Here is a 27,964-nt window from a genome sequence, read left to right on the forward strand (position 1 = left end):
TTTTGAGCTGTTCAAAGGTTTACTGCAGCAAACTTGGCATTGCCAGTTGGTATTTATTTAACTGTACCCTGCAGCTTCTCTAGTCCAGCTGTACAAGTGCTTTGGATACAGAACAAGGCAGCTGCTCTGTTGATTACACTGGACTTGGAGCCAAAAGCACAGCCTGAGCAATTGCCAGTCTTCGCCCTCCTGCCATCATGTGCTGTCCCTCATTTGAGATGGTTATTAGGAAGCTGTCCCAGGCTTTCCCTCTGGAAGCAGCAGTTTCTTCAGGATTCCTGAATAGTATGGACCAAAAACCTGCCTGTTGTAATGAATCAAACTGCTGAACCGTTGGCCAACTTCCAGTAGTTCTTCCTGAATGGGAGCAAGTCCTTGGGGTAGAGTTGTAGAGTTTTTTCCACCATGACATAAACAGTGCTTAAGAAAGGTTTTGATCCGTTGTTCTGTGGGAATTAAGATAGCTTTGGAAACAAGCCTACGTCTGCAACTGTCCTTTCATTTTTTCACCCCCAGTTAGATAAACAGATAAATAGGATCATCAGCAGTGAAATGACAGGAAAAACATGTTTTAAGATCAGGTGGTTAATATTACCCCCCACAGGAAAAACCAGACAGACTTCAGCATATCCTCCCCTACAAGGTATCCACTCTGATTCTTAAAACCTGAAACCATGATACTGAGCTTCAACATGTCTTATGGGCAATTAACCTTTTCTTTAAAAAAAGCTCAGTACCAGAAAAGGAGTATCACACAATCCTCCAGAACAGGGTACCAAACTCACCCAATCAGCCTTACGGTTTCCCTAAAAAGTTGCCTGTAACCGGAGGGCTGTATAATGCAATGATGTTGCCCTGGCATTGAAAGCCTCGTGGGCCACATAAAATGATGTGGTGGGCTGAAGTCAGCCCATGGGCCTTGAGTTTGACACCTGTGCTCCAGAAGAATTGTAACTCCCAACAGTGAGAAGTACCGCAGGTTGCAATCCAATGTTATCTGGAGATGTGTATGATTCCTATCCCTGCTTCATAACCTGGGTGGCATTTTTTTTTTACCACCAATGGTAACTTAGCTGGAGGCTGAAGGTAGATTTATTATTTTACTTACATTTAGATGAGAATTGCACATGCCAGGCTATGTCTGCTGAATGCATATTCTGTCTTTTAATACTCTTTAAAATAAGTAATGATACTCAAAATGCCATTTCTGTTCTGATGAATATCATCATTCTTCTGCATATTTATAGTATCAATTGTGATTGTGTCCCTCTAAGGAAGGACCCTGTAGAGTAGCTCTCTACTCCAAATCAATCAACTGCAAATGATGCTTGTAATACATTCAATCAATATTTTTCTGCTCAAATAAGTTGTCTGCAGTGTCATTTTTCGTGCATGGATACTTAAGCAGACAAAACTGGTATATTTCATGTATAATAGGCATCAGTTGGGTCAGGGGAACACTAGAGTTGAAGATTTTACAGAAAACTCCCAAAACATTTATGAGGATTCATATGGAAAACTGTACATATGGAAATATTATCCTAGAAATAATTCTCTCCTGCAAATATTCTATTCTACTGTCTATTGAAGTACACACAGAGGTGCATGTATATCAATACAAGAATAGACATAATGGTGTAGTTAGCTATGACTCGTAGTTTGGAGAGGCAATCTATGCTGAAATGGATCTACACTGGCTAATGAAACTCAAGTAAGAAATTACATTAAACTATGCAAACATAAATGACTCACCAATTAAAATCCGTACTGCATTGTCCTTATCTGCAAGGCTTCTGAGTTGGCCTTTCAGCAAAGTAGCCTTATCACCAGTAAGAACAGGGTACCCCAACTGGAGGAGTGTTTTGTTCACTTCCTGATGTATTTGGCCACTGATATCCAATAAAGTGTCTTCTAACCTAAACCATTTATAAATGGGAGCACAGTCATGATTGTTAATTGAAACTCACATCAGGAAATACTCTAGAAGCATAAATAGTAAAGAAGAATCAACTGGATGTGCATATAAGGCTTGGAATAAGGGAATTGGCAATATGTTGTCGAAGGCTTTCATGGCCGGGATCACAGGGTTGTTGTATGTCTTTCGGGCTGTGTGGCCATGTTCCAGAAGCATTCTCTCCTGACGTTTCGCCCACATCTATGGCAGGCATCCTCAGAGGTTGTGAGGTATGGAGAAAACTAAGCAAAGAGGTTAATATATATCTGTGGAAAGTCTAGGGTGATAGAGGTCAGTATGAATGTTGTGTAGTTAATCACTTAAATTAGCATTGGCAATACTTTCTCCCTCATCTAAATCAGAAGCTGTATGCACAGTTTTAACTATTTCAGTTAATACATACTCCTATTCACCCTTCTACCTTACAACATACAATTTATGGTTGTCCCAGCTAAAATCATTACATTAATTATTATACCTGTTTTTGTCCCAATATTTGGACTAATGGTGGCTTTGAAATTATTTAAACCTGTAAACATCATTAATCAATAATAGCACATAGCATGTCCAATTTAAAAACAGTTGAGCTAAGTATAGAGTAAAACAACACAAAATCCATTAAAATCTATATATATAAAAGAGTGATGGCATCACGGCGACCCACAAAACAACAAAACGACAGGCCCCCCAACCTCGACATTTGACAACACAACCCATCATCCACAGCTCTAGGTTGATACAACAAAAAGAAAAGAAAAATAAAGTCCTAATTAGAGAGAGAGAAATAATTGCTTTTATCCAATTGCTGTCAGTTAGAAGGCTAAGCTCCTCCAACTTGGTCTCCTAGCAACCCAATAAAAAATAATAAAAAACACTAAAAAATAATTAAAAACACTAAAAAATTAATACAATAAAATACTATAATAGAAAATAACTAAAAATAATACAAGAAAATAATAAAATATAATAAATAAAAAGATAACTTACAATAAAATTAATTAAAAAAATACAAATAACATCAAATAAAAATTACACAACAATTTTTAACCAATACCACCACCACTTTGCCACAGCAACGCGTGGCTGGGCACAGCTAGTGTATTATAAAGTGAATATGACCTCTTAAATGTCAAAATGTGTATAGCTGCATTCCATAGGCAACATGAAATGAGGGTAATTAGAGAACATTCTGATCAGGAAAGGAAAATCACAGCAGCATTTGAATTGGCCTGTTATGAATCCAAGCCTCCAGCAAGATTGCAAAGTGCATCAGACTAAAGGAAAGATTGCCTGCCTTAGAAAATATTTATTTATTCCACCCTTAACAGAAAAGAAACATTGAAAGCCATTTCCAAAGGATACTTTATATATATAAAAATGTAATGTTCGTTTGTAGGACGGAGTAAACAACAAAATGACTGGGCCAAATCACACCAAATTTGACCACAAAACCTACCAACCCAATGAGTGACCAACACTAATAAAAACACATAAAAACACAGCGCCAAGGACTTTAAAATCTTTCCCCGTCACCCTACAAACCCCAGAAAGTGCAAAGAAGACTTTTCAACAGCCCATGGCGCAAGGCCCTCTGGGAGCCATAGTTCGGCCGCAGACATTCCATTGGCAATGGAGTGGTGGGAGGCTTCCACTGCACGTGCACGAGGAGAAGTCCAGTGGAGGGAGAGAGAGCATGCGCCCGCACCGTTTACGTGTGCGCGTGCGTAGTCACCTCCTTGGATTATCCCTCGCAAGAAATCGACCAGGCAATAGGTAACTTTGCTTCTCCCTGCAGCTGGTTAAAGATGGAGCCACTGGATCGGGGCCTCCTCCTCTGGTGGAGTTTCTCCTCACGGCGCCGCACTGCCCCAAAGGCCTGGTTCTTTCCCTCAGAAAGACCGGGCCTCAAAAGGGGGGCGAGGGGACAGGGGGCGGGGCACAGGCATCCTGGCTCTGCCTCCTTAGATCTAGAGCCATTGTAATTTGAAGTTCAAGCTCCGTAAACTTTCAAGTGTACAGTCGGCCCACTGATTCTCATCCCTGGCCAGGTCCCACTTGGGGAGGCGGTCCGGGTTGGGAACCAGAGCTAGGTGGGAGGGATTCTGTGTGTATGTGTGTGTATGCACACATACACACACATATCTGTAGACATAACACAAACAAACACACCTTTATATTCACACAAATACTTGTACATCTGAAAGATCCACGGTGGGAGAAAGAACTCTTTTCTAATTGAGCCCAGGGGGAATCCTTAGCTGGCAAGCTTGAATAGCACTGAATAGCCTTGCAGCATCAAAACCTGACTGCTCCCTACTGAGGGGAATCCTATGTGGACCACCTTCAATAGCACTGAATAGCCTTGCAGCATCACAACCTGGCTGCCTCCTGCCAAGAGGAATCTTTTGTTGGCCAACTAGAATAGCACAGAGCAATCTTGCATCATCAAGGCCTGGCTGCTTCCTACCTAGGGGAATTATTTGTTGCCCAGCTTGAATACCATTGAATAGCCTTGCAGCTTCAAAGCCTGGCTGCTTTGAAGCTGCAAGGCTATTCACTGCTATTCCACCTGGCCAACAAAGAATTTCCATAAGCCACAGCAACACGTGGCCAGGCACAGCTAGTTAACTATAATTAGAAAACAATCACACTTTTAAAAAGAGCTAAAACTCAAAATATGCTATCTTTTCAAAAATACACTGTCATAAAATAGGAAGATAATCTGTTAAAACTAACTCAGTGCAATGGCTCTTCACTGAAAAAAACCTTAAAAATTCAGACAAAACTAATGTCTTGAAACCTTTTTAAAGAATTCATCTTGTTCTGTGACCTGTAAACTTTCAATGTGACAAGATATGGTAAATAGTTTAGAAATGTCTTAGATGTTGTTGCAGAATCTAGCCTTGCAAATATTTGGTGATGGCACATTCATAACATGTGACACCTATATTGTATCAACTGTATAAACTGCACTATGTGCTTTCACTATATCCCAAAGGGAGCAGATTTCTAAACACTGGCTGAACATTATCCAAACTTGCCTTTTACAGCATGGCTCCGTCCTACCACCTTCACACTACCATTTTTCAATAAGGCATTGATCTTCTCCAAGGTTCAAACCAGAACTAGCTATGAACAATTTTAGAAGTCTGAGACCATGTGGTAGATTTCTGTCCTAAAAACAGTTTTATCTAAAATGTTCTGTAAACTGGTCACCATGGGCCTTTAAATGTTCTAGCTGTTATTTCTGAAGAGGTATTTAAGTAGCTGAAAGGATTCCTCTGAGTGACATAAAGCAGAAATAATGGAGAACAGAGGAAACATATCCTTACCACTGTCACTGCCAGAGTAAGATCACAAACAGATCCTTACTTGTGTTCAGCTACATTTATTAGAAGTCTATCTTTAAGATGTAATTTAGTGTACTCTAATCTTCAACTCTATTTTATTGCCCTCAGCTCCTCAGAATATCAATCACTTTGTATAGTTGGGCCAAGGATATTTTCAAGTGATTATATCCATGTTCTGGTTCATGTTATCCTAGGAATAAAGTAAGATGTTGGCAGGACCAGATTAAGCATCTTACCTTGCACCAGGAGCTCCTAGCAGAGCTTTTGTTATCTGTTTCAACCTATCTCCACAACCTGCTGAGCCAAACACCCCATTTCCACATGTGCTGTTGCTCACTAATAGAACTGCAGCAATAATAGCTAGCTGATTCACTTCCTTCTGAAGAGCATGCAAACGATCTTTATCCATCATCATAGTCTGTAAATAAAGAACAGTATAATATTGTGCAGAAATTTCTAAAACTTGAGATTTATATCTTTAATGGATATGAACAAATAAGCTAAAACTGTGATAAATTCCTTGCTGCCTAAAACTAGAATGACCACGAAGCAGATTGGATGAGGGTGGAGACATGGATTATTTTATATTATTTTATATTTTAGATATGCTGCTTAGATCAAGATAAGTTCCTACAATGTGCGCTCTTAGGGATTTTTTTTCTCCCTTTTGTTTCTGGGGCACTGCGAAAAACACCCCTTACCTCAGGATATTGTTCTTTTCCAGGATCCCAATGCAGCAAATCCATGTATGCTTGGTTTAGCACAGCTGTAGGGCTATGGATAAGCAGGACTTCTCCAGTAACTGCAGGGGAAGTAGGTGCAGGCGCACTGATCTCAGAGGTGGATGAAGAGGATTGTAAATCAGAAGATACTTCAGCTGCTGCCGTCTGCAGCCACTCAGTTGTAACCACCAGGCCAGCTGGAATGTGATACCAGAGAAAGTTTTGGAACAACTTTTGCCTGCATGCAAGAGTTTTATTTCTTGTTTTTACTTTTACCATTATTGCTCCCTCCTGAAGAATCAGGCAACTTTTGATTATGACACTTTTGCAGCAAGGGAATCAAATGAGAAATATGTTTAATTTAGTATCCCAGAATTTATTATTTACTTATTTAAAACATTAAAACATTTATATTCTGCCCTTCTCACCCCAAGGGGACTCAGGGCGGAGCACAACATATATACGGCAAACATTCAATGCCAGAGCATAAATTAAACCATATACATAAACACTAAAATCAATTATTTTCACATTAAAACCATTATTTAAAACTATTGCAAGACAGCCGCACTGTATCCGGTCAGCAGGAGGAAATTTCCTATTGCTGCCGTTATTGCACTGCCCCAAAGGCTTGGTCCCACAGCCAGGTCTTTACCACCTGTCTGAAGGAAAGGAGGGAGAGGGCTGATCTAGTCTCGCCAGAGAGGGAGTTCCATAACCCAGGGGCAATCACTGAGAAAGCCCTGTCTCTTGTCCCTGCCAATCGCGCCTGTGACAATGGCAAGACCGAGAGCAGGGCCTCCCCGGAAAATCTTAATCTCCAGGGATTAATGTTTATAAATTTCTAGATATGAATTGGATTGGCTTAGTGCAAGCTAAAGGACGGTCAGCCCTGGTTACTACATGGATGGGAAACTGTCAATGAAAAACTCATACTATAGGCTATATTTCAGAGATGGAAACTGGCAAAACCAGTTTTTAAGTATTCCTTGCCTAAGAATATCCTATGAAATTCATGGGCTCACAGTAAGTCAGTGAACAACTTGAAAGCACACACACACACAATAATAATGTTGTAATGTTTCTCTTTTTCACCACTTTAAGTTTTGGAGAGACATACTGTTAGCATTATATCTACCTTATTTTCCAGCAACAATTAAAATAGAGTCTCAGTTATCCGACATAAACTGGCAGGCAGAATGTCAGATAAGTCAAACTGTTGGATAATAAGGAGGAATAAACCTCCCCTCGCTCACCCTCCTTCCATCGCTCACTCGCCGGGCCGAGTCCTAGTTCTGCAGTTGTTGCCATCACCGCCTTTGCTGCTAAGACCTGGCCCGGAGATGAGCTAAGCGAGTGAGGGGCAGTGGTAAAGGCGACAGTGGCAGCAGAAGCAGGAGCCTCTTAGCGAGGAGGAGGGAGGGTTAAAAAGAAGGCAAGTGAGTGAGTGAGTGAGAGAGGGCAGGCTGCAAAGGTGACAGTGGCGGCCGAAAGAGGAGTCTGAAAGAGGTGACCAAGCTCCTGCTTCTAATGCCAACTGTCGCCTTTGCAACCTGCCCTCCCTCCCTCACCAGCCAGGTCTTAGCATGGAGGAGAGAGAGGGGGAAAGGGTGCAGGTGAATGAGTGAGTGAGAGAGGGAGGGCAGGCTGCAAAGGTGACAGCGGTGGCAAAAAGAGGAGACTGAAAGAGGTGGCCAGGCTCCTGCTTCTACCTCCACTGTCGCCTTCGAGCCTGCCTCCTTTCTTCTCTCACTCAACCGCTCTCTTTCCCTCTCCCTCCTCCTCACTAAGACCCATTGGATAATGTGAAGTGTCGGATGACCAAAGTCGGATAACCAAGACTCTACTGTAGGATAAAATAAATTTGTGAATCTATTTCTGAATGCAATTTGAAATTCTTTGCCTTTACCATTCTTAGTGAAAAAATTTTCCAAAGTGATGAGTCCCCTCGGGGGTGAGAAAAGCAGTATATAAGTGCAACAAATAAATGGAAATATAAATATATAACCATATAAGATCAATCTAGAGAACCCTATATTCAATTATTTTGTTAGAGACATATGTGGTAACAGAAAATGTAGCAAAAGATAGGACACCTAAAAGCAAGCAGTTCTTGTTACAAACTTAATATTAACTTTCAATATTTTCTCTTTGTGTATGCTTTTGAAAAGTACTCCAAATGGCTTCTGTGTGGCATGTGTTAATTCTCTTAACAAAAGAGGTAAGGCAAACTTGGTCATGATACTGTGGAAAATGGAAGGAAAAAGGAAGCGGGGCCGACCAAGGGCAAAATGGATGGATGGACTAGCTTGACCTTGAAGGAGCTGGGGGTGGCGATGGCTGACAGGAAGCTCTTGAGTGGACTGGTCCATGAAGTCACGAGTCGGAAGTGACTGAACGGGTAAACAACAACAAACTTGATTCATTAACAGCTTTGGCTCCTACCTGGTAATTTATTCAAGAGCTCTTGAAATTTTTTCCTCTCATACTGGACAGAGTGCTCTTGGAGATGGGGCCGAAGAGTTTGTATGGTAAAATTTACCATATCCATTCTCATCAAATCCAAAACTCGGAAGATCTCCCTACCATGGGATGTGGAAACACAGTGCATTTAAATCACCATTTCCAGCAACAAGGATTTCTTAGAATATGAAATTAGCGTATTTAAAATTGTTTGGTGTAATTCCCCATTCCCCAAATTTAATAAAATTTAATATGCCGTCCAATATATCAAGCCTAACCTTGGGACAACCCAATCCAACCCACTTTGCTAATATTCATCTCATAGAGAATACAGCTTAAAGGAATATGCTACAGTACCTAAGACAAAGAGAAAGTGTCCTGTCAAATCCATAAAGCTCCTCACAAGGCCGACTACAATTTTCCTAAATGAATCACAGCCAAATGACACAGAAACATGTACAAATCCCCCCAAATATTCAATTAACAAATCTGGAAGGGTGCAAAATGAACATTGCATTTTAACACTTCACTTCCCCTCCAAGACTTCTAAAGTCATGAAATCCAAACCACACGTGATTTTCTGTCATTTCCAAGTCAGATTATTTGGCCAATTTCAAAGTGCTGAGGAATCTGCTATACCTGTGCAAGGAGAAAATGGTTCCTGAGCCAGCTATAGTTGCCTGTCCAAACTACATATACCAAAGAAATACTAAATCAGATCTATATTCTGATTCTCTAATAACGTTTATTTACTAATGAAAGAGACATAGTTATTATTATGGGCAACTATGGGTTAAAAGATTGTATTAACACATTTTAACACATTTTTCTTACTAGATAATATCCAACAGCATATGGGACTGTGAGATATTATCTTCATAGATAACAGTGGTGGGCATAGTAGTAGTAATAACTTTATTTTTGTACCCCGCCTCTATCTCCCCGCAGGGACTCGGGGCGGCTAACATGGGGCCAAGTCCGAATTTCCACAATAAACAAGATAAAATACATGAAGCTGCCATCCTGCAGCTAGATGACGCTACCAATATAGTCATCTTCATAATGACTTCATAATCATTATTATTATTATTATTATTATTATTATTATTATCTTCATAATTTTATGCCTGCATGATGGCACAACTACGCCACTATACTGCTCTAAAGCTGGAATTCTTGTTGACACTTCCATATCAAGTAAGCATTTTTAAAAATTTGGGAGGAATTTTTTTAAAAACTCCTTCTTTATTAGGAGAGGGAGTGTGGGAGAGCTGAGTAATCCCACCTCCTGATGTCACTCCTATGCTTGCGTGCTAGTGCTGAAGTGCCTGGAACCATTGACATTCAACATTACACAAATTAAAACACCATTTTAAACAATAATATAATGGCAAATAGAACTGCCAAATAAAAACAATACCATGGTTAAAATAGCAAAAGTCTGGGCAGTGGCGCGAGGAGTGCATGATTAAAACCTGATGAGATAGATAGAAGTGCTGTAGTATAAGAGGGGAATTCTGGGTAGGATAAATGAGGAAAGTAATTACCAAATAAGAGCAAGAAGACAGTATGTCAAGCCCGGTAATAGTCAATACTGAGGAGGTTATTCTTGTGATCAGTTGTTGTAAGCACATTGGAGGAGCCAGGTTTTGAAGTCTTTCTTAAAGGCTGCCAGGGTGGGTGTTCCAGACTCGAGGGGCCAACACGGAGAAGACCCTCTCCCTCGTCCCCACAAGCTGCGCTTGCGATGGGGGTGGGAGTGAGAGAAGGGCCTCCTTGATATTCTGCCTTGATATTCTGGGTTATATGGCTGTGTGGGAGGACCCTGGGTTGTCTAAATCTACATTGCCATATACAGTAGAGTCTCACTTATCCAACATTCTGGATTATCCAATGCATTTTTGTAGTCAATGTTTTCAATACATCGTGATATTTTGATGCTAAATTCATAAATACAGTAATTGCTACATAGCATTACTGCGTATTGAACTACTTTTTCTGTCAAATTTGTTGTATAACATGATGTTTTCATTTTAATTTGTAAAATCATAACCTAATTTAATGTTTAATAGGCTTTTCCTTAATCTCTCCTTATTATCCAACATATTCGCTTATCCAATGTTCTGCCGGCCCGTTTACGTTGGATAAGCGAGACTCTACTGTATTACAATTCAAGGCAGATAATGTCTGTTATTCTGCTTTAATATTCTGGGTTATATATATGGGTTATCTGAGTCCACACTGACATATGTAGGCAGGAAATTCCACAATATCTGCTTTGAACTGGGTTATGTGAGTCCACACTGCCATATATTCCAGTTCAAAGAAGATAATGTCGGATTTCTTGCCTTGATATTCTGGGTTATATGGCTGTGTGGAAGGCCCTCAAGGCCCTTTCTACACTGCCATATAATCCAGATTATCAATTCAGATGACCCACATATTTATTTATTTATTTAATAAATTTATATCCCTCCCTTCTCACCCCAAAGGGGATTCAGAGCGGTTTACAAATTAAATTTACATACAATATGATATTATTAGCATAGCACAATACAGGTAATAAATTACCATATTGTACTATATCTATATATTGTAATATTATTAATAACATTACATGTAATATATAATATATAATTAATATTATTATATTGTATTACTAGTATTATATTGTATTATAAAATAATATTATTAATATTATATGCATATACGATATATTATAATATTATATATTATTGTAAATTATATTGTATATATGTATATATGTGTATATGTATGTGTGTATACAGACATAAAAATATATATACACACATCTACATATCTATACATATATAAAAGGGTAATGAAATTTCGGCCTAGGACAAAACAACAAAACTACACATCCAAGAAACACTAAATTTGGCAGCACAACCCCTCATCCATGCCTCTACGTTCATACAACAAAAAGAAAAGAAAAATAAAGTCCTAATTAGAGGGAGAGGAACAATTGTTTTTATCCAATTGCTGACAGTTAGAAGGCTAAGCTCCACCCACTTGTTCTTCTAGCAACCCACTCAGCCCAGGGGACAGGCAGAGTTAGGCCTCACTTAGGCCTCTTCCACACTGCCTATAAAATACAGATTATCAGATTTGAACTGGATTATATGGCAGTGTAGACTCAAGGCCCTTCCACACAGCTATATTACCCATTTATAATCTTATATTATCTGCTTTGAACTGGATTATCTTGACTCCACACTGCCATATAATCCACTTCAGTGTGCATTTTATACAGCTGTGTAGATGGGGCCTCATATAATCCAGTTCTAAGCAGATAATATAAGATTATAAATATACAGTACAGTCTCACTTATCCAACATAAACAGGCCAGCAGAACGTTGGATAAGTGAATGTGTTAGATAATAAGAAGGGATTCAGAAAAAGCCGATTAAACATCAAATTAGGTAATCATTATACAAACTAAGCACCAAAACATCATGTTATACAACAAATTTGACAGAAAAAGTAGTTCAATACGCAGTAATGCTATGTAGTAATTACTGTATTTACAAATTTACCACCAAAATATCACAATGAATTTAAAACACTGACTACAAAAAGACTGACTACTAAAAGGCAGATTGCGTTGGATAATCCAGGACACTGGATAAGCAAATGTTGGATAAGTGAGATTCTACTATAATAAGAAATAATTACTGTGGTAGAATAATGCAGAACAATATAATTTCTAAAAGCCGGACAGTAAATAAAGAGCAACACTCTGAAAGCAGGGAAATTGGGAATTCCACAAAGGAAACAATCAGGGCCAGCTAACACCTCCCAAAAAAGGATTCTTCCAGAAAGGAAGCTGAGAAGGAAGTGAAGCAGTGTGTATTACCAAAGTCATTATTATTACTATTATTATTATTGACACAACGATGTTGTATGACACAGCAAACAAGATAGACATGCTGGATTTCGTTTCACAAAACCACAAGTCAAACACTTCCCAAGTGTCTAGGACTGTGTGATGTATTTTCGGATGATGCGTGCAGATCCCAGCAGGGTGGCCTTTTGCAGTTGGCAGATCGTAATTTTGTCAATGTCTATTGTTTCCAAATGCTGGCACGGCACCCAATGTGCCCATCACCACCGGGACCACCTGTACTGGTTTCTGCCAGAGTCTTTGAAGTTCAATCTTGAGGTCCTGATAGCGGCTGAGTTTTTCCTGTTGTTTTTCATCAATGCGACTGTCACCTGGGATGGCGACATCAATTATCCAAACCTTTTTCTTTTCCACAACTGTGATGTCTGGTGTGTTGTGTTCCAGAACTTTGTCAGTCTGGATTCGGAAGTCCCACAGTATCTTTGCGTGTTCATTTTCCACGACCTTTGCTGGTTTGTGATCCCACCAGTTCTTTGCTGCTGGCAGGTGGTACTTGATGCATAAGTTCCAATGGATCATTTGGGCCACACAGTTGTGCCTCTGTTTGTAGTCTGTCTGTGCAATTTTCTTACAGCAGCTGAGGAGATGATCAATGGTTTCGTCAGCTTCCTTGCACAGTCTGCATTTTGGGTCATCAGCTGATTTTTCAATCTTGGCCTTAATTGCATTTGTTCTGATGGCTTGCTCCTGGGCTGCAAGGATCAGGCCTTCTGTCTCCTTCTTCAGGGTCCCATTCGTGAGCCAGAGCCAGGTCTTCTCCTTGTCAGCTTTTCCTTCAATTTTGTCAAGGAATTACTATTATTACTATTATTATTATTATTATTATTATTATTATTATTATTATTATTGTGCTGCTGTGAACCGTGAAAATTAATACAATCTGGGTCCAAGTATTCAAAAACACCAAAATCAGAATATATAAAAATTACTGTGGTATAATAAAACAAAACAATACAATCTCTAAAATCAAAACACAAAATAAAGAACAACACTCTGAAAACAGGGGAATTCCACACAAGAAACAATCAGGGCCAGCTAACACATCCCAACAAAGTATTCCCATCACCAAAGTCTGGTAAATCCTCTGTTTTCTGAGGGCCACAGACAGTAGAAGCACATAAAATATCGCAAAGAACACCACTCTGAAAACAAGGGAATTCCAGGAACCAGGAAACAATCAGGGTCAGCTAACACCTCCCAACAAAAAATTCACTCAGGGAGGAAACAGCTAGGCTTTAAAGCTGCAAGGCCATTACATGCTAATCATTTTCCTAATTGTAGCATTCATACTTGCCTCCAACAGACCAAAAAAAAAATCAGAAATATTGTATATTCACAAGCTTTAGAAAATAATATCCCCTGATGGCGCAGCGTATTAAAGCGCTGAGCTGCTGAACTTCTAGACTGAAAGGTTGCAGGTTTGAATTGGGGGAGCAGAGAGAGCCCCCACTGTTAGCCCCACCTTCTGCCAACCCTAAAGTTCAAAAACATGCAAATGAGAGTAGATCAATAGGTACTGCTCCGGCAGGAAGGTAACGGCGCTCCATGCAGTCATGCCACATGACCTTGGAGGAGTCTACAGACAACGCCAGCTATTCGGTTTAGAAATGGAGATGAGCACCAACCCCCAGAGTCAGACACGACTGGACTTAACGTTTACCCTTTACCTTAACTACCACCAATTCCTCAATACTTTATTTCCCATATCACCATACTTCACCACAGCAACGCGTGGCCAGGCACAGCTAGTATACATATAATTAGCAAAGCATATCTGCTTTGAACTGGATTATCTGCGGGCCCTTTCACAGAGTCACATAACCCAGAATGTCAAGGTAGAAAATCCCACAATATCTGCTTCGAACTGGGTTATTTGAGTCCATACTGCCATATATTCCAGTTCAAAGCAAATAATGTGGGATTTTATTCAGCTGTGTGGCGGGGGTGGGGGTGGGTGGGTGGGTCTACACTGCCATATAATCCGGTTCAAGGTATTATATGGCTATGGAATCCAGGGAGCTGTAGTTTCCCAAGGCCTTTAGCCTTCTCTGCCAAGGAAGGGTGCTGGTGCCTCACCAAACAGGTGTGTGCCTCGAATAGACAAATACATGTACAGGAAGGAGAGAGGCCCTGCTTCCCAAAAAAGGCTCAACTTTCAGCCTGCCCACCCGCCTCCCTCCCTGCTTCCCATTCGCTTTCACCTCTCATTCTCGTTGCAACCTGGGCGTTTCTGCGGCCCGCACGGCTTAGCCCCGCCCACCACATCGCACGGCTCCGCCCACCATGTCGCGTGACGTGGTGGGCGGGGCCAAGCCGTGCGGGTTGCATGGCGGCCAAGGAAAGGCCCAGGTCGCAGCGAGAAGGACCAGACTGCGGCGGGAAGGATCTTCCCGCCACGGCCTGGCACTTCTCGCTGAGACCTGGGCCTTGCTGCGGCTGCCATGCGGCCTGCACGACTTGGCCCCGCCCACGCCCCGCGGCATGGTGGGCAGAGCTGTGTGGCGTTGTTCTTCCCGCCGCAACCTGGGCCTTTCTGCGGCCCGCACGGCTTAGCCCCGCCCACCACATCGCGCGGCTCCACCCACCACGTCGCGTGACGTGGTGGGCGGGGCCAAGCCGTGTGGGTTGCATGGCGGCCAAGGAAAGGCCCAGGTCGCAGCGAGAAGGACCAGACTGCAGCGGGAAGGATCTTCCCGCCACGGCCTGGCACTTCTCACTGAGACCTGGGCCTTGCTGCGGCTGCCATGCGGCCTGCACGGCTTGGCCCCGCCCACGCCCCGCGGCATGGTGGGCAGAGCTGTGTGGCATTGTTCTTCCCGCCGCAGCCTGGGCCTTGCTGCCATGGGGCCTGCGAGGCACCGGGAAGGACCAGGCCACGGCAGGAATGACCAGCCCCAAGCCGAAGGAGGCGGGGGGTGGCGCCATCATCCCGGGGGGCTCGAGGGCGCCCCAGGACGATGGTGCCACAGGCAAATGCCTCCCTCGCCTGGCGGGTGGACCGCCTCTGGCGGCAGCACCGGGCGCTAAATTTACACGGGGGCGCTGCTCTCTCATTCTTGCTAGTGTTGATTTTGTGGCCCTTTTGAAATGTAATGCTAAAACCATACTAATACTATATGCACTAGCAGAAATGAGCTTCCGCTCTTCCAACATCCCCCTTCCTTCTGCGATAAAGTCAAGAAGAAACCATAGATTTTCACTTCCTTTACCCAGCAAGATCAAGTAATATGAATTGTACATAACTAGGATAACAAGATGGTTAATCTTGCATTGGAATAGTTTTAGCAAAGATTGTACTGCTTCTATAGAATTACCTTTGTCCAAGCCAATGGTGCCCACCTGAGCAGATGAACTGGATCTGTCATGACTCGCAGTCTCTGTATTTCTTCATCTCGGACAGGGGCACAGAGCATAGCCATTGTACCTAGGATATATGTGGTGAGGTTAGCAATGTCCAAAGCTCCATGCTCAGCCTCTTGTTTTATCAACTCCATATCGAGAGCGTCTTCAATTTGACTTTTCAAACGGGTCTGCCGGGGCAGAAGCAAGGTCAGCAGGATCTACACAACAAGAAAGTGTATTTGTTTGTACATACAAACCTTCAAATTAATTTTTAATCTTTGATTTTCAAAACATGCACAATTGTTTCAGATATCACAGAAGTTATGGGGGATGAATTTCATTTCACTCTTTACCAGTCTAGTCTGATTTTACACGACTAAACAGAGAAAATAACTCTCTGGGGCCAACCATATTTATACTCTTATTCCAGACATTGTTTTTAATAAAGTGTAAGACAAGTATGAACAGAGGGTAATCCCACAAAAATTTAGCACCTGAAAGGAAGATAATTGTGCAGCAAATAGTAATTCGAGGAGCAGGTATGGCAGCTATTTACCTAAAATATTTATTTATCACATCTCACCTCAGCACTTTGTCTTCTCTTTACATCCAACCTCTTTTCTTTCATGCTGCCCTCTGCTACATAATACTGTCCATAAAATTATCGAGTTGGAAGACACCACAGGGGCAATCATGTGGCCTCTACCAGCACCAGCCAAGCTAAAAGATCTTTTGCATAACTCATTTCAGTGTTATATTCCGCCCTCTTCCACTGTTTCTCTCTTTTGCTGGTCTTCATCTCCTTTCACCCCTGGTGTTAGTTAAATCTTTACCTCTACTAAACTGCCCTGTCATGCATCAGTATCCAGTCAATCAGTCTATTTCAGGACTAGCATCAAAATAAAGACAGCTACATTTATATATTATATACATTATAATTGCTCATTATGCAAACTATTCTGTGAGTCATGAACACACAGATAATTCTGAATTTGCCCTAAGAGATATTTCTTTCAAGTTTGCTTTATGGATAAAAGAGACTGGGTTTCCTTATGTTTTTCTTTCTTTCTTTGGCATGTAATACGAGGATTCACAGCCTGTAGCCTAAGGTATCTTCCATGCTCTCCCTTTCTTCTCAATGAGCTCCTGTGGCTTCAACAGCTTTGGGAAAGGCACCTATTTAATAAGTATAGTCTCCCAAGAACAGAGATACCATAAAGTTTGAGGATTCTTTTTGAGGCATCTAAAATTATCCAACCATGCCTATGCTCAGCATTCCATGGTAAAATGGCACTGAAACCAACTTACAGGAACAACAGAACATTTCCTGACAATTACATCATAACCATACATAAAAATCTCACAGACACAATGTTCAGTAAGATTAAACAATTAATAACTCGCACTAGACTAATTTTGGGAAAATGCCAAAATACAGTACAGCTAAAACATTTAACTTAAAGATAAGTATTGCTTCAGCCACAACCCTTGCGGCCTTTAAGCAGTAGCTACTGCCACCCTTGAAGATGGAATATTTCCAGGCCATTCAGATCAGCTTTTAGGTCTTGCAAGACTTACAGCTTAGATGACCTCCAAGTACCTCTGTGGCCACAGCAGTCATGATAGCTAGGATAAGTCAAGACATGTGGGAAGAATAAGGTCTATTGGGATTCCAACTCCCAGAATTCCTACCATTGTACAAGCTGACTAGGGATTCTGGGAATTGGAGGCCAAACCAGCTGGAAGGCCGGAGTTTGAGGATGCCTGGTCTAGATGCCTCTCATCCCCATCCTTTACCATGCACCAAATGATTCAATCATTTCAAAAGTTCAAAAAGTAAATCAGAATAGAGTTTTAGCTTTGTAGATATGTTTATATAGTACATGTAAGCTGGTTTATGAAAAATGTGCTTGTAGTTATATCTAATTACAGGAATGTTTTGGGGGAAATGATAACTTTCTGCTGAAATACTTTACAAAAATGTATACAGTCATTTTGGTGTCATTTTCCCTGTTGGTGTCACCTGGTGTGGTTTACTTGCTTTTCTTTTTTGGTTTTCAGTTCTTTTCAAATAATATATATTTCTGATCTCAAGTTTTCTTTAATATTCAGGACCACATCTACTTTGTGAATTAATGTATACTTGTAATGAAGTTTTTTTCTCCCCTCTCAACTTCATTATCTACCCTCATTTATAACTCACCTCTTTGATTTCTTGAAGTAGTTTGATAGCATGGGAATAATCTGGTGGTATTCTGGAAAGCTGTTCTCTCAGACGGTCCCAAAAGACTTTGTGCAATGTCTCTTTTACTCTGCTTTCCAAACTACAAGTTAAAAGCAGCTACTGTTAACATTTTCCCTCTAACATATTAGAGAACAATGGTTCTCAACCTATGGGTCCCCAGGAGTTTTGGCCTACAACTCCCAGAAATCTCAGCCAGTTTACCAGCTGTTGGGATTTCTGGGAGTTGAAGGCCAAAACATCTGGGGACCCACAGGTTGAGAACTAATGTTAGAGAATGACCCACAATAGACCCCTAGATATTTCTTCTCCAAAACTATTAACATATTCCTTGAACCTGAACTGCATGTACAACAACTGCAATACGGTCATGGGGGGTTTCTTCCCTCATCCTATGCATTTGTCCTTCAACTCAAGAGTAGAAAGTACACCACCCATGGCATCACTGTTGCATCATTCTGTGCAGACATTATGCATAGCTCTTTAAGGAGAACTTTACGTGAGACAGTTATAGTTTCTCATGTAGATAATCGCTTAAGAGAGAATCATTTCTATTTTGGATTAAATAATTCAATTTAATATTTAAAAACACCACTTAGGAATACTTCACTGGCTGCCATAACACATCACACATAATTCATGGTGTTAGTACTAGTGTATAAAGTAACTTAGGATCCAGGTGCTTAGAGAGCCATATTTCCCAACACCAGTGGTTCTCAACTTGTGGGTTGCCAGATGTTTTGGCCTTCAACTCCCAAAAGTCCTAACAGCTGGTAAACTGGCTGGGATTTCTGGGAGTTGTAGGCCAAAACACCTAGGGACCCACAGGCTGAGAACCACTGCCCAACACAAACATATTAGGATTCAAAGTCAGTAATTAAAGGATCACCAACAGTGATCCTTTAACATGAACTGTATTGCTATTAGTCGGCCCTCCACATTTGTGGATTTGATTAATCGCAGATTTGATTAAAATGTTCTAAGTCCTCCAGGTAAACTCTATAGTCAGCTTCCTCCAAAGGTTGACCATAGTCACACTAGAGTGCCAAAGAGATTCCTAGAGATAACACCTCTCTATAGGAACCTCTAGGTCTTCCAGTGCAATTCTATGGTCAATGAATAAATGAAGTAACTGATTTAGTTGAAAACAATTTGGAACATGTTTTTTTTTGTTAAATCCTACCTGTTTGGTGGGAAATTCACCTCTTGCAGTTTGAAGTCCTGATTTACTACAATTTCATGTGCTATGGTCATTTTTGAGACTTCATTAGCTGTTTCCATGAGTTCAGCCATGGAAAATAATTGAGAAGGACTGGCTGCATAAAAATAAAATATAATGGCACTTAGGAGACTCATCAAAGATGATAGGAATTTCTATTGAAAAGGGAGGAGGATCAACTATATATACATTCACTAGAAAGAAAACAAGACAAGCAATGACAAAAACCCTTACCAAGACACTAGAGAACTATAGCCACTATAGACACTACAGAACAGCCAGGATTAGGTTAGAGGGACCCAAAGCCATTCCTAGGCTACTATGGGATACTAAGCCATCCTCTCTCTGATGTTCTTACACCAAGAGACAAAGTCTTATTCAGACAAGGCTTTAGCAAATAAGCTGCTCGTCATTAAAGGGAAATTTTAATTTAGGCCGATGCTGAATTTCTCCCCATTTTACTGATTTTCTTTTTAAAGTTATCATGTTTAAATTAATTTCTTTTTTAGTTCTTAGTTCTGGTTAATGTTTTATTAGTAATCCTGTAACCCATTTTGGAGAGAAATGTAGGCTATAGAGCCATAAAATTGTAGAGTTGAAGGAAACCATACGAATCATGCAGTCCTACCCGCTGCCACGCAGGAAAACAATCAAAGCATTCTTGACAAATGGTCATCTACCCTCTATTTTAAAGCCTACAGAGAATGAGACCCCATCACACACTGAGGCAGCATATTCCACCTCAGACAGCAATAACCATCGGAAAGTTTTTCCTAATATTTAGGTGGAATTTCTTTTCCTGTACTTTGCATCCATTGCATTGTCTTGGTTTTTGGAGCAGCAGAAAACAAGTCTGCTCCCTTCTCTAGAAGACATCCTTTCAAATGATTAAACATGGCTATCACTTCCCCGCTCAGTCTTTTCTCTGAGCTAACCAAACCCAGCGAACTAAGCTGCTCCTCACAGAGCTTCACTTCCAGACATTTTGATTGCCCTTCTCTGGAGACCTTCCCACTTGTAAGTATCCTTCCTGAATTGTGGTGCCAACAACAGGATACATTATTCCAGGTGAGGTCTGGTCAAAACATAATAGAGTGGTGCAGTAGAGTCTCACTTATCCAAGCCTCGCTTATCCAAGCCTCTGGATAATCCAAGCCATTTTTGTAGTCTATGTTTTCAATATATCATGATATTTTGGTGCTAAATTCATATAGTAATTACAACACAACATTACTGCGTATTGAACTACTTTTTCTGTCAAATTTGTTGTATAACATGAAGTTTTGGTGCTTAATTTGTAAAATCATAACCTAAGTTGATGTTTAATAGGCTTTTCCTTAATCCCTCCTTATTATCCAAGATATTCGCTTATCCAAGCTTCTGCCGGTCCGTTTAGCTTGGATAAGTGAGACTCTACTGTACTATTATTTTGCTCACTCTAAACCAGTGATTCCCAAAGTGGGCGCTACTGCCCCCTGCTGGGCGCTGGAGCAATCCAGGGGTGGTGGTGATGGCATCTATTAGGACATGGGGGCGAGGCCAGAGAAGGGGCGGGGCCTCTTCCCAAGTGCTGGAGACAGGGCTGAGAACCGGGAGCGCCTGTTAGGACACACGGGGGCGGAGCTAGAGGAGTGGGCGTGGCTTCTTCCCAAGAGCCTGAGACAGGGCTGAGAATCTATACCTCTCTTGAGGCGCTTGTTGGGACACAGAGGGCGGAGCTAGGGAAGGGGGTGGGGCCTCCTTCCAAGAGCCCAAGACAGGACTGAGCCTCTATACCTCTCCTGAGAGGCCTTTTAGGACTAAAGGGCAGGGCTGGGGTGGGGGCGGGGCCTCTTCCCAAGAGCGCGAGTCAGGGCTGAGCCTCTGTAAACCTTCCCTGAGGCGCTTGTTAGAACACGGGGGCGGGGTATAGATGCTCAGCCCCGTCAGGCACTTGGCAAGAGGCCCCGCCCCCTGTGTCCTGGCAGACGCCGCAGGACAGGGATAGCTCAACCCTACTTCAGAGCTCGTAACTCCACCCATCCCAGTCCCATTTGTGGCCCCACCCACCTCCCCTCGCAGCCCTGTATCTCAGCCCAGCCTTCTTGAGCAGGATCCACACCCACCCCTCTAAGCCACACACCCCTTCCCAGGGGGTGCTGAGTCATATTTTTTCTGGAAAGGGGGTGGCAGGCCAAATAAGTTTGGGAATCACTGCACTAGACACTATACCCCATTTTTCCCCATGTCAGGAGTGACTTGAGAAACTGCAAGTTGCTTCTGGTGTTGATGCAACCTAGAATTGCATTGGTTCTTTTGGCTATCACATCACATTGTTGATTCATGTTTAGTTTGTAGTCTACTAAGATTCATGGAGTGCCTGAGTTAAGTAATTTGACCTAATAAAAATCTGAATAATTTTTTCATACAAAATCTACTGATCGGCAGTTTCTTTTTTCTATACTGCAGCTATTACTTCTGCTAATGAAAAATATTAGGAAATAATTACAGATATAATTATGGTTGTCACAACACATTTTAAGCTTTGCTGTTTGGAAATCTAATTTCAGCTGCTTCACTGTATGTACTACTTTATGAAATGCTTTATGAAAATTAAATAAGTCAGTTTAATGGACCTGACACACTATTATACAAAGTAAATTAAACTCTTTACTGATCCCTTTTTGTATAGTTTTTCTTTGAAGCTCTCTCTGCAAAAGCTTTTCTATTGATTTCAAAACCTATATTGCTTATCAAAGTACTTTCAATTTTTCCAATACAATTTCAAAATAGGCTACTGAGATACTTGAGTTTTCAAGCATTCACACAGAATTGCACATACAAGGTGGAGTTTCAGGTGGACAGAGGTCAGGCATATCTCCACCATGGCTGTCTTCATGTTCCTTTGCTTTTCTGGGGTCACAATCTGCACTCTGGGAAGCATTCCAGTCACTTGGGGTGGTCTCCTCAGCATTAGGCATTGTGTTCCTAGTATAATACACACATTTAAGAATATGGAATGGACTGAAACAGCAACATCTGAAAGCCATAAAAATCATTAGGGGGCTTTGCAGTCAATTTAAGCAAAGGTTCATTTGTTGTTTGTATTCAAGTATATTCTGACTTATGGCAATCCTATCATGGCAAGATTTGTTTAGAGGGGTTTGTCTTTGTCTTAAGTGGAGTTTGATTTGCTATTAGGACAACCAGCGATTTCCATGGCTGAGTGAGGATTTTAATCCTACTCTCAAGAGATGTAGACAAACACCCAAATTACACCATTCTTGCTCCTAAAAGTCCGTAAGAACTGCACTTTTTTCCACCTAAGATTAGTGCCATTAAACAACTTTAATGTAGTACTCCTTAATTTTTGAGACATAGCACAAATAGAGGGTAGATTCCTTATCAACTCACATCCCAATGTATTAATTGGCCCATGCCTCACTGAAGAGTATGCCTTTTCAACCTGGGAAATATTTATCTTCACACCCTCAGCTAACAAATAAAAAAGCTACTTTCAAGTATTTCTGTTTATTATTATAGTTTAACTAAGGTCTAAGTAAGTAACATTACTGGGGTAATGGGACAAGGCATCATTCCATTCCTTCTAGTAATTATGAGGCTATGACCTCACCACTTAGATGGCCTTTTATGCCACAGGCCACCAATTCTACAATACCTTTATTTATGCAAATCTAATGCACCATCAAATCTAATGTGAACCTCCATTTTCAAAACCCTGAAGCCAAAAAAAGTATTTACTGCCAAATGTAATGCACAGCGGCAAAACTCTTTGTAATTTGGCCCAAAAAGGTGTGCATTAGTTGCTTAAAAACATAAGTATTAGAACTCCAAAGCTTCCAGCAATGGAAATGAGACTTTAACTGCTCTTGCTCAATGCTATGGCATCATTGGGGGGGGGGGGGGGGGTAGTGTAGTTTTAGAAGGGATTGAGCCTTCTCTGCCAAAGAATGCTTATGCCAAACTATAAATCCCAGGATTGCACAGCACTGAGGCATGGCAATTAGAGATGATGTCCCTGTAGGAGTTCCAGGTGCTCCTGAAGAAGCTCCCCCTTTTCCTTTGGCTCAGCCACACCAGATGCCACCAACTGAGGAGTGACACCAAAATGACTATATTTTTGTACAGTATTTCTGAAGAAATTTGTCATTTTTAAAAACATATTTCATAAGGCTTGACCTTGAAGGAACTGGGGGTGGTGACGGCCAACAGGAAGCTCTGGCGTGGACTGGTCCATGAGGTCACGAAGAGTCGGAAATGACTGCATGAAGAGGCTTACATGTCCTGTATCAATATAACTACAAGGCTAAAACTCTCTGAAATTTTTAATAGCATGCATTCCCATCAGAGCTCTCATTATTACCCAGAATTGTATTTGATGGTTGACTGATATTATTAACTATTATAATACCTTTGTTTTATATTGTATTTTGTTTTTATCTTGTTATTGTGAATTGTATGTATGTTGTTTTTATCTGATTATGCTGTCTGGGCTCTGCTCCATGTAAGCCGCCCTGAGTCCCCTTGGGGAGATGGTGGTGGGGTATAAATAAAGTTGTTATTATTATTATTATTATTATTATTATTATTATTATTATTATTATGTCACTTTAAGTTTTCTCCATATGTGATTTTTATAGTTGCTGATTTTGTCAAATTTTCTGGTATTTAAGCTACAATATTGTGGAATAGTCTGGTACGGGAGAAGTTCCACGGAGGCCGACACCATAAGGCACTACATTGGCTAACACCAACTCTGGTGAGGCCATTATAAAGGCCTACCAGTGGCACCAATGTATAAGAGGTCCATTGGAGTGATTCCTTGCTGATACCATTCCTAGTGACACCACTGTATAGGAAGCTTATCTGGATGACTCGATGAGTTACCACAGTGGTGACCCCAACCCACGAGAAATCATTGTAAGGCAAGAGCTTCATGTGTGGTCTCCGTGAGTTATCACACTGGGTGACGCCAATCCTTGAGAAAGTACTTTGTGGAAGGCCAATGTGGGCAATCCCAAGACAAAAGTTATGATCTCCAAAAGGTGTTTTTCCAAAAGGTTATGAATGCCTTGTCAAAAGCTTTCATGGCCGGAATCACTGGGTTGCTGTGAGTTTTCTGGGCTGTATGGCCATGTTCCAGAAACATTCTCCACAAGCTTGTGGATTTCAGTGGCTTCTCTGTGTAGTCTGACATGGTGGTTATTATAGTGGTCCAGCATTTCTGTGTTCTCAAATAATATGCGGTGTCCAAGTTGGTTCATCAAGTGCTCTGCTATGGCTGACTTCACTGGTCGTCTACAGTGCCTTTCATGTTCCTTGATTCATGTTTGGGCAGTGCTGTGTTTGGCGGCCCCTATGTAGACTTGTCCACAGCTGCATGGTATTTGGTAGGACTCCTGCAGAGGTCAAGAGAGAATGCTTCTGGAATATGGCCATACAGCCAGGAAAACTCACAGCATCTCAGTTATGAATGCCATTTTCCAAAACTAGCGCCACAATTCCCTTTGCTTAGACGGTCCCCAATGCTTCTCAAGAGCCATGTGATGAGTGAACACAGGGTGACCGCAACCAGAGCACAGCTGTTATTGGAAGATTCACACCAGGTGGGGCCCAACGTCAGGAGAGGGGGTCCATGTAGGTGACTCCAAGAATCATGTACACCAGGCATGGGCAAACTTGGTCCCTCCAGGTGTTTTGGACTCCAACTCCCACCATTCTTAACAGCCTCAGGCCCTTTCCTTTTCCCCCTCAGCCGCTTAAGGAAAGAGCCTGAGGCTGTTAGGAATAGTGGGAGTTGGGAGTCCAAAACACCTGGAGGGACCAAGTTTGCCCAGGCCTGCTCTACACCGAGTGATACCAACTCCTAGTGACTCCACTGACCTCGGGACATTGAACCAGTTTCTAAATGCTCATTTCCTGCCCTAGGTTGGCTCTCTTTGGTGTGAAGCCCCTATTCCCCCGTCTCTCAGGTTAGTTGGAAGCATTCTGCGGCCTATAAAACACAAAGCACAAACAAGGCCTGGCCTGCCTTACAGGAAGGTCCGCCAAAGTCGGGGAGCTCAACCCAAAGGTCTCGGCCGGACGGGAGAGAAGCGTCCTCTCTCCTTCCCGAAGGGGAAGGGAGGAAAACGAGGCCGGGCCAGGCGCTGGGAAGGAGGGAGGCGGCGCCGCCGGTGTTCCTGGCCGCCTTCAAACAGCTTCAGTGGCTTCTGAGGGTTCGTTGGTCCCTTTTGCGGGCCGATTCAAACTGGACCGAGTCAAGCACCATCCCGGGGGGGGGGGACAGTAATACCAAAAAAATAAGGGCACAAATAGAAAAAAAAAACACTTCGGAAAAAATTGAAGCTTATTTTTTATATAAGCCATCTTCATAGAGACGCTGTAGCCAAACAGCCTTTCTTCTGTATGTTCATTCCTTAAAGAACTTAACCAAGACCCCCCTACATTTCCATCCTGAATGGATCATTCCAATCCCACTGGGAAACGCTTGTCTGTTGTGGGCTGAACTAAGTGGAGCAGAAAGTAGGGGAAGAAACTATTGCTCGCAATATCTCTCTCGTGGTGGGAATTCTAACTGTTGTTGTTTTTTTACATGGTGTTTTACATAATATTAAGCAATCTCGCCATCCGAAAAATACTATTCTATAACAGTCTAATCGATTTCACCCCTCTCCTCACTAATGGGATTCTCTAAAGGGCAGCCTGAGAGGGACTACTGGCAGGTCGGAGGGGAAGACAAAAGCGCCACCTAGAGGCAAGTGTTTGGCATTGGAAAGAATTGCATCCTTTGTGCCATGGGTAGCATTTACATTAGGGCTCATCCAAGCTGATTGAAAACGCAGGTTTTGTTCCTTTTGTTTCCAATCGTAAACAGAGGGCTGTTCCACACAGCCATATGACCTAGAACCCTTCCACACAGCTCAATAAAATCCCACATTATCTTTGAACAGGAATATATGGCAGTGTGGACTCAGATATCCCGGTTCAAAGCAGATGTAGGATTTTCTGCCTTGATATTTTGAGCCCCGGTGGTGAAGTGTGTTAAAGCACTGAGCTGCTGAACTTGCAGACCAAAAGGTCCCGGGTTCAAATCCCGGGAGCGGAGTGAGCGCCCACTATTAGCTCCACCTTCTGCCAACCTAGCAGTTCGAAAACAAGCCGGCGGGAAGGTAACGGCGCCCCATGCAGTCATGTCGGCCACATGACTTTGGAGGTGTCTACGGACAACGTCGGCTCTTCTGCTTAGAAATGGAGATGAGCACCAACCCCCAGAGTCAGACATGACTGGACTTAACGTCAGGGGAAACCTTTACCTTTACCTATTTTGAGGTATATGGCTGTGTGGAAGGGCCCCCAGAATATCAAGGCAGAAAATCCCACAATATCTGCTTTGAACGGGGATATCTGAGTCCACACTGCCATATATTCCAGTTCAAAGCAGAAAATGTGGGATTTTTTGCCTTGATATTCTGGGGGCCTGGGTAATACACTGATCTGATTAGCGTCTGAAAAAAGTATCTGATCTTATCATGAGCTGATAAAAATATATCTTGCCACGAGGCAGTAAAAATATTATGGGGTAATCATAAATGAAACATGTACAACCAGCTTTTTGTATCTGCTGGGATTTGGTTCCAATACAAAGTCCCATTATATACAGTTGTGTGGTTAAATGTTATCCCATAGAAAACAGAGGAATCATGGTCTGGCTTTTGGGATTTTAAAAAATACGTTCAGGTAGTGAATGGTTATTTATTTCATGTCAAAAGCATTGTATAATAAATAGGTTTAAAACTGATAAAATATAAGGATGACAAGCTGCTAAATAGATTTAGACCAGAAACTGGCAACAGCGACTGCATTGTCTGTAGCTTTCAACAGTTCTTCCTCTTTGCATGAGGCAGGGCATTGTGGGCAAGCATACAGATGCTGAGTTGTTTGTTCTGCTCCACAGTCTCACAAGGTGGAAGATTCTTCTAGGTAGTGCCATTTTGCCAGGTTGTCCTTTCATCTGCCAACTCTGAGTGTGTTCAGGGACTTCCAAGTTGACCATTCTAGGTTTGCCCCGGAGGAAAACCCCCGTGGGGGGCCATCCAGTTGGAATTGCCTGATCTTGCTGCCTACAGGGATATTCTTGCTGTTGCTGGAGGAACGTTTAGAGGAGTGGTGGTTCTCATAAAACTTTTCCTTGATTTAATTCTAATGGGAGAAGGCTGATAGCTGGGCAGAGACTGGTTTAAATAAATAAATAAAGTAGTGAATGGTTGAATCCATGGATACAGAATCTGGATGCAGAGAGTAGGCTGTATCTCTAAAATAAAATCAGAAGAACCAGAAACAAATTCTGGGACTCTGCTTTTTAAAATCAGTTCAAAAGACTGAAACTTTAAAGGGCATCATTTAAATTGTAATGCTTGTTTATTATAACAAAAACAAAGGACTACCTGAAAGCATTATTGTGCAGTTATGAAAGAATAGTTGACTTTCAAGATCCAATTGAAAACTATCCATAATTGCTTCTCAAAAACCAAATCGATAAAATTCAAGTTCAATTCTCAATTGGGTCATGGGAGAGGGGCCTTTGCTTTTATTTTACAGTAGAGTCTCAGTTAACCGAGCCCCAGTTAACTGAGCCTCTGTATTATCCGAGGCGCCGCCAGGGCGCCCCTTCCTCTCCCTCTCCTTCTCTCGAGCAAAAGGAGCTTGAGAAGAGAGGGAGAGCGAGAGGCCTGGCCGAGGTAGA

At 41.8% G+C, this 27,964-nt stretch overlaps 1 protein-coding gene across 2 annotated transcripts; it reads right to left on the minus strand.

Moving 5' to 3' along the window:
- Positions 1-25,449, minus strand: tcp11 (t-complex 11). Of its 2 annotated transcripts, XM_008109719.3 has the most exons (10): positions 25,255-25,448; positions 22,040-22,185; positions 19,183-19,315; positions 17,961-18,081; positions 15,755-15,975; positions 8,472-8,608; positions 6,006-6,223; positions 5,541-5,722; positions 1,753-1,916; positions 1-446 (listed from the first exon to the last, which is right to left on the minus strand). In XM_008109719.3, the coding sequence occupies exons 2-10, from the start codon at positions 22,176-22,178 to the stop codon at positions 226-228; spliced, it is 1,536 nt and encodes a 511-aa protein (XP_008107926.1). In that variant the 5' UTR covers positions 22,179-22,185; positions 25,255-25,448; the 3' UTR covers positions 1-225. The 2 variants fall into 2 exon arrangements, with proteins under 2 accessions (XP_008107926.1, XP_062835757.1); XM_062979687.1 differs by lacking the exon at positions 22,040-22,185 and having other exon boundaries at positions 25,255-25,449.
- Between the last annotated feature and the right edge of the window lie 2,515 nt (positions 25,450-27,964).

This window comes from Anolis carolinensis, chromosome 4 (genome assembly GCF_035594765.1).
Source record: "Anolis carolinensis isolate JA03-04 chromosome 4, rAnoCar3.1.pri, whole genome shotgun sequence".
NCBI lineage: Eukaryota > Metazoa > Chordata > Lepidosauria > Squamata > Dactyloidae > Anolis > Anolis carolinensis.

Bases quoted from the DNA above. Each gene is read 5' to 3' on its own strand.
- tcp11 (XM_008109719.3), bottom strand. From the start codon at position 22,178: ATGCCTAATGCTGAGGAGACCACCCCAAGTGACTGGAATGCTTCCCAG. The intron at 15,976-17,960 runs GTGAGTTATAAA...CTTGTTGTGTAG, and splicing joins TACTTCAAGAAATCAAAGAG to ATCCTGCTGACCTTGCTTCT. The intron at 8,609-15,754 runs GTGGGCACCATT...ATCCCATGGTAG, and splicing joins GATCCAGTTCATCTGCTCAG to GGAGATCTTCCGAGTTTTGG.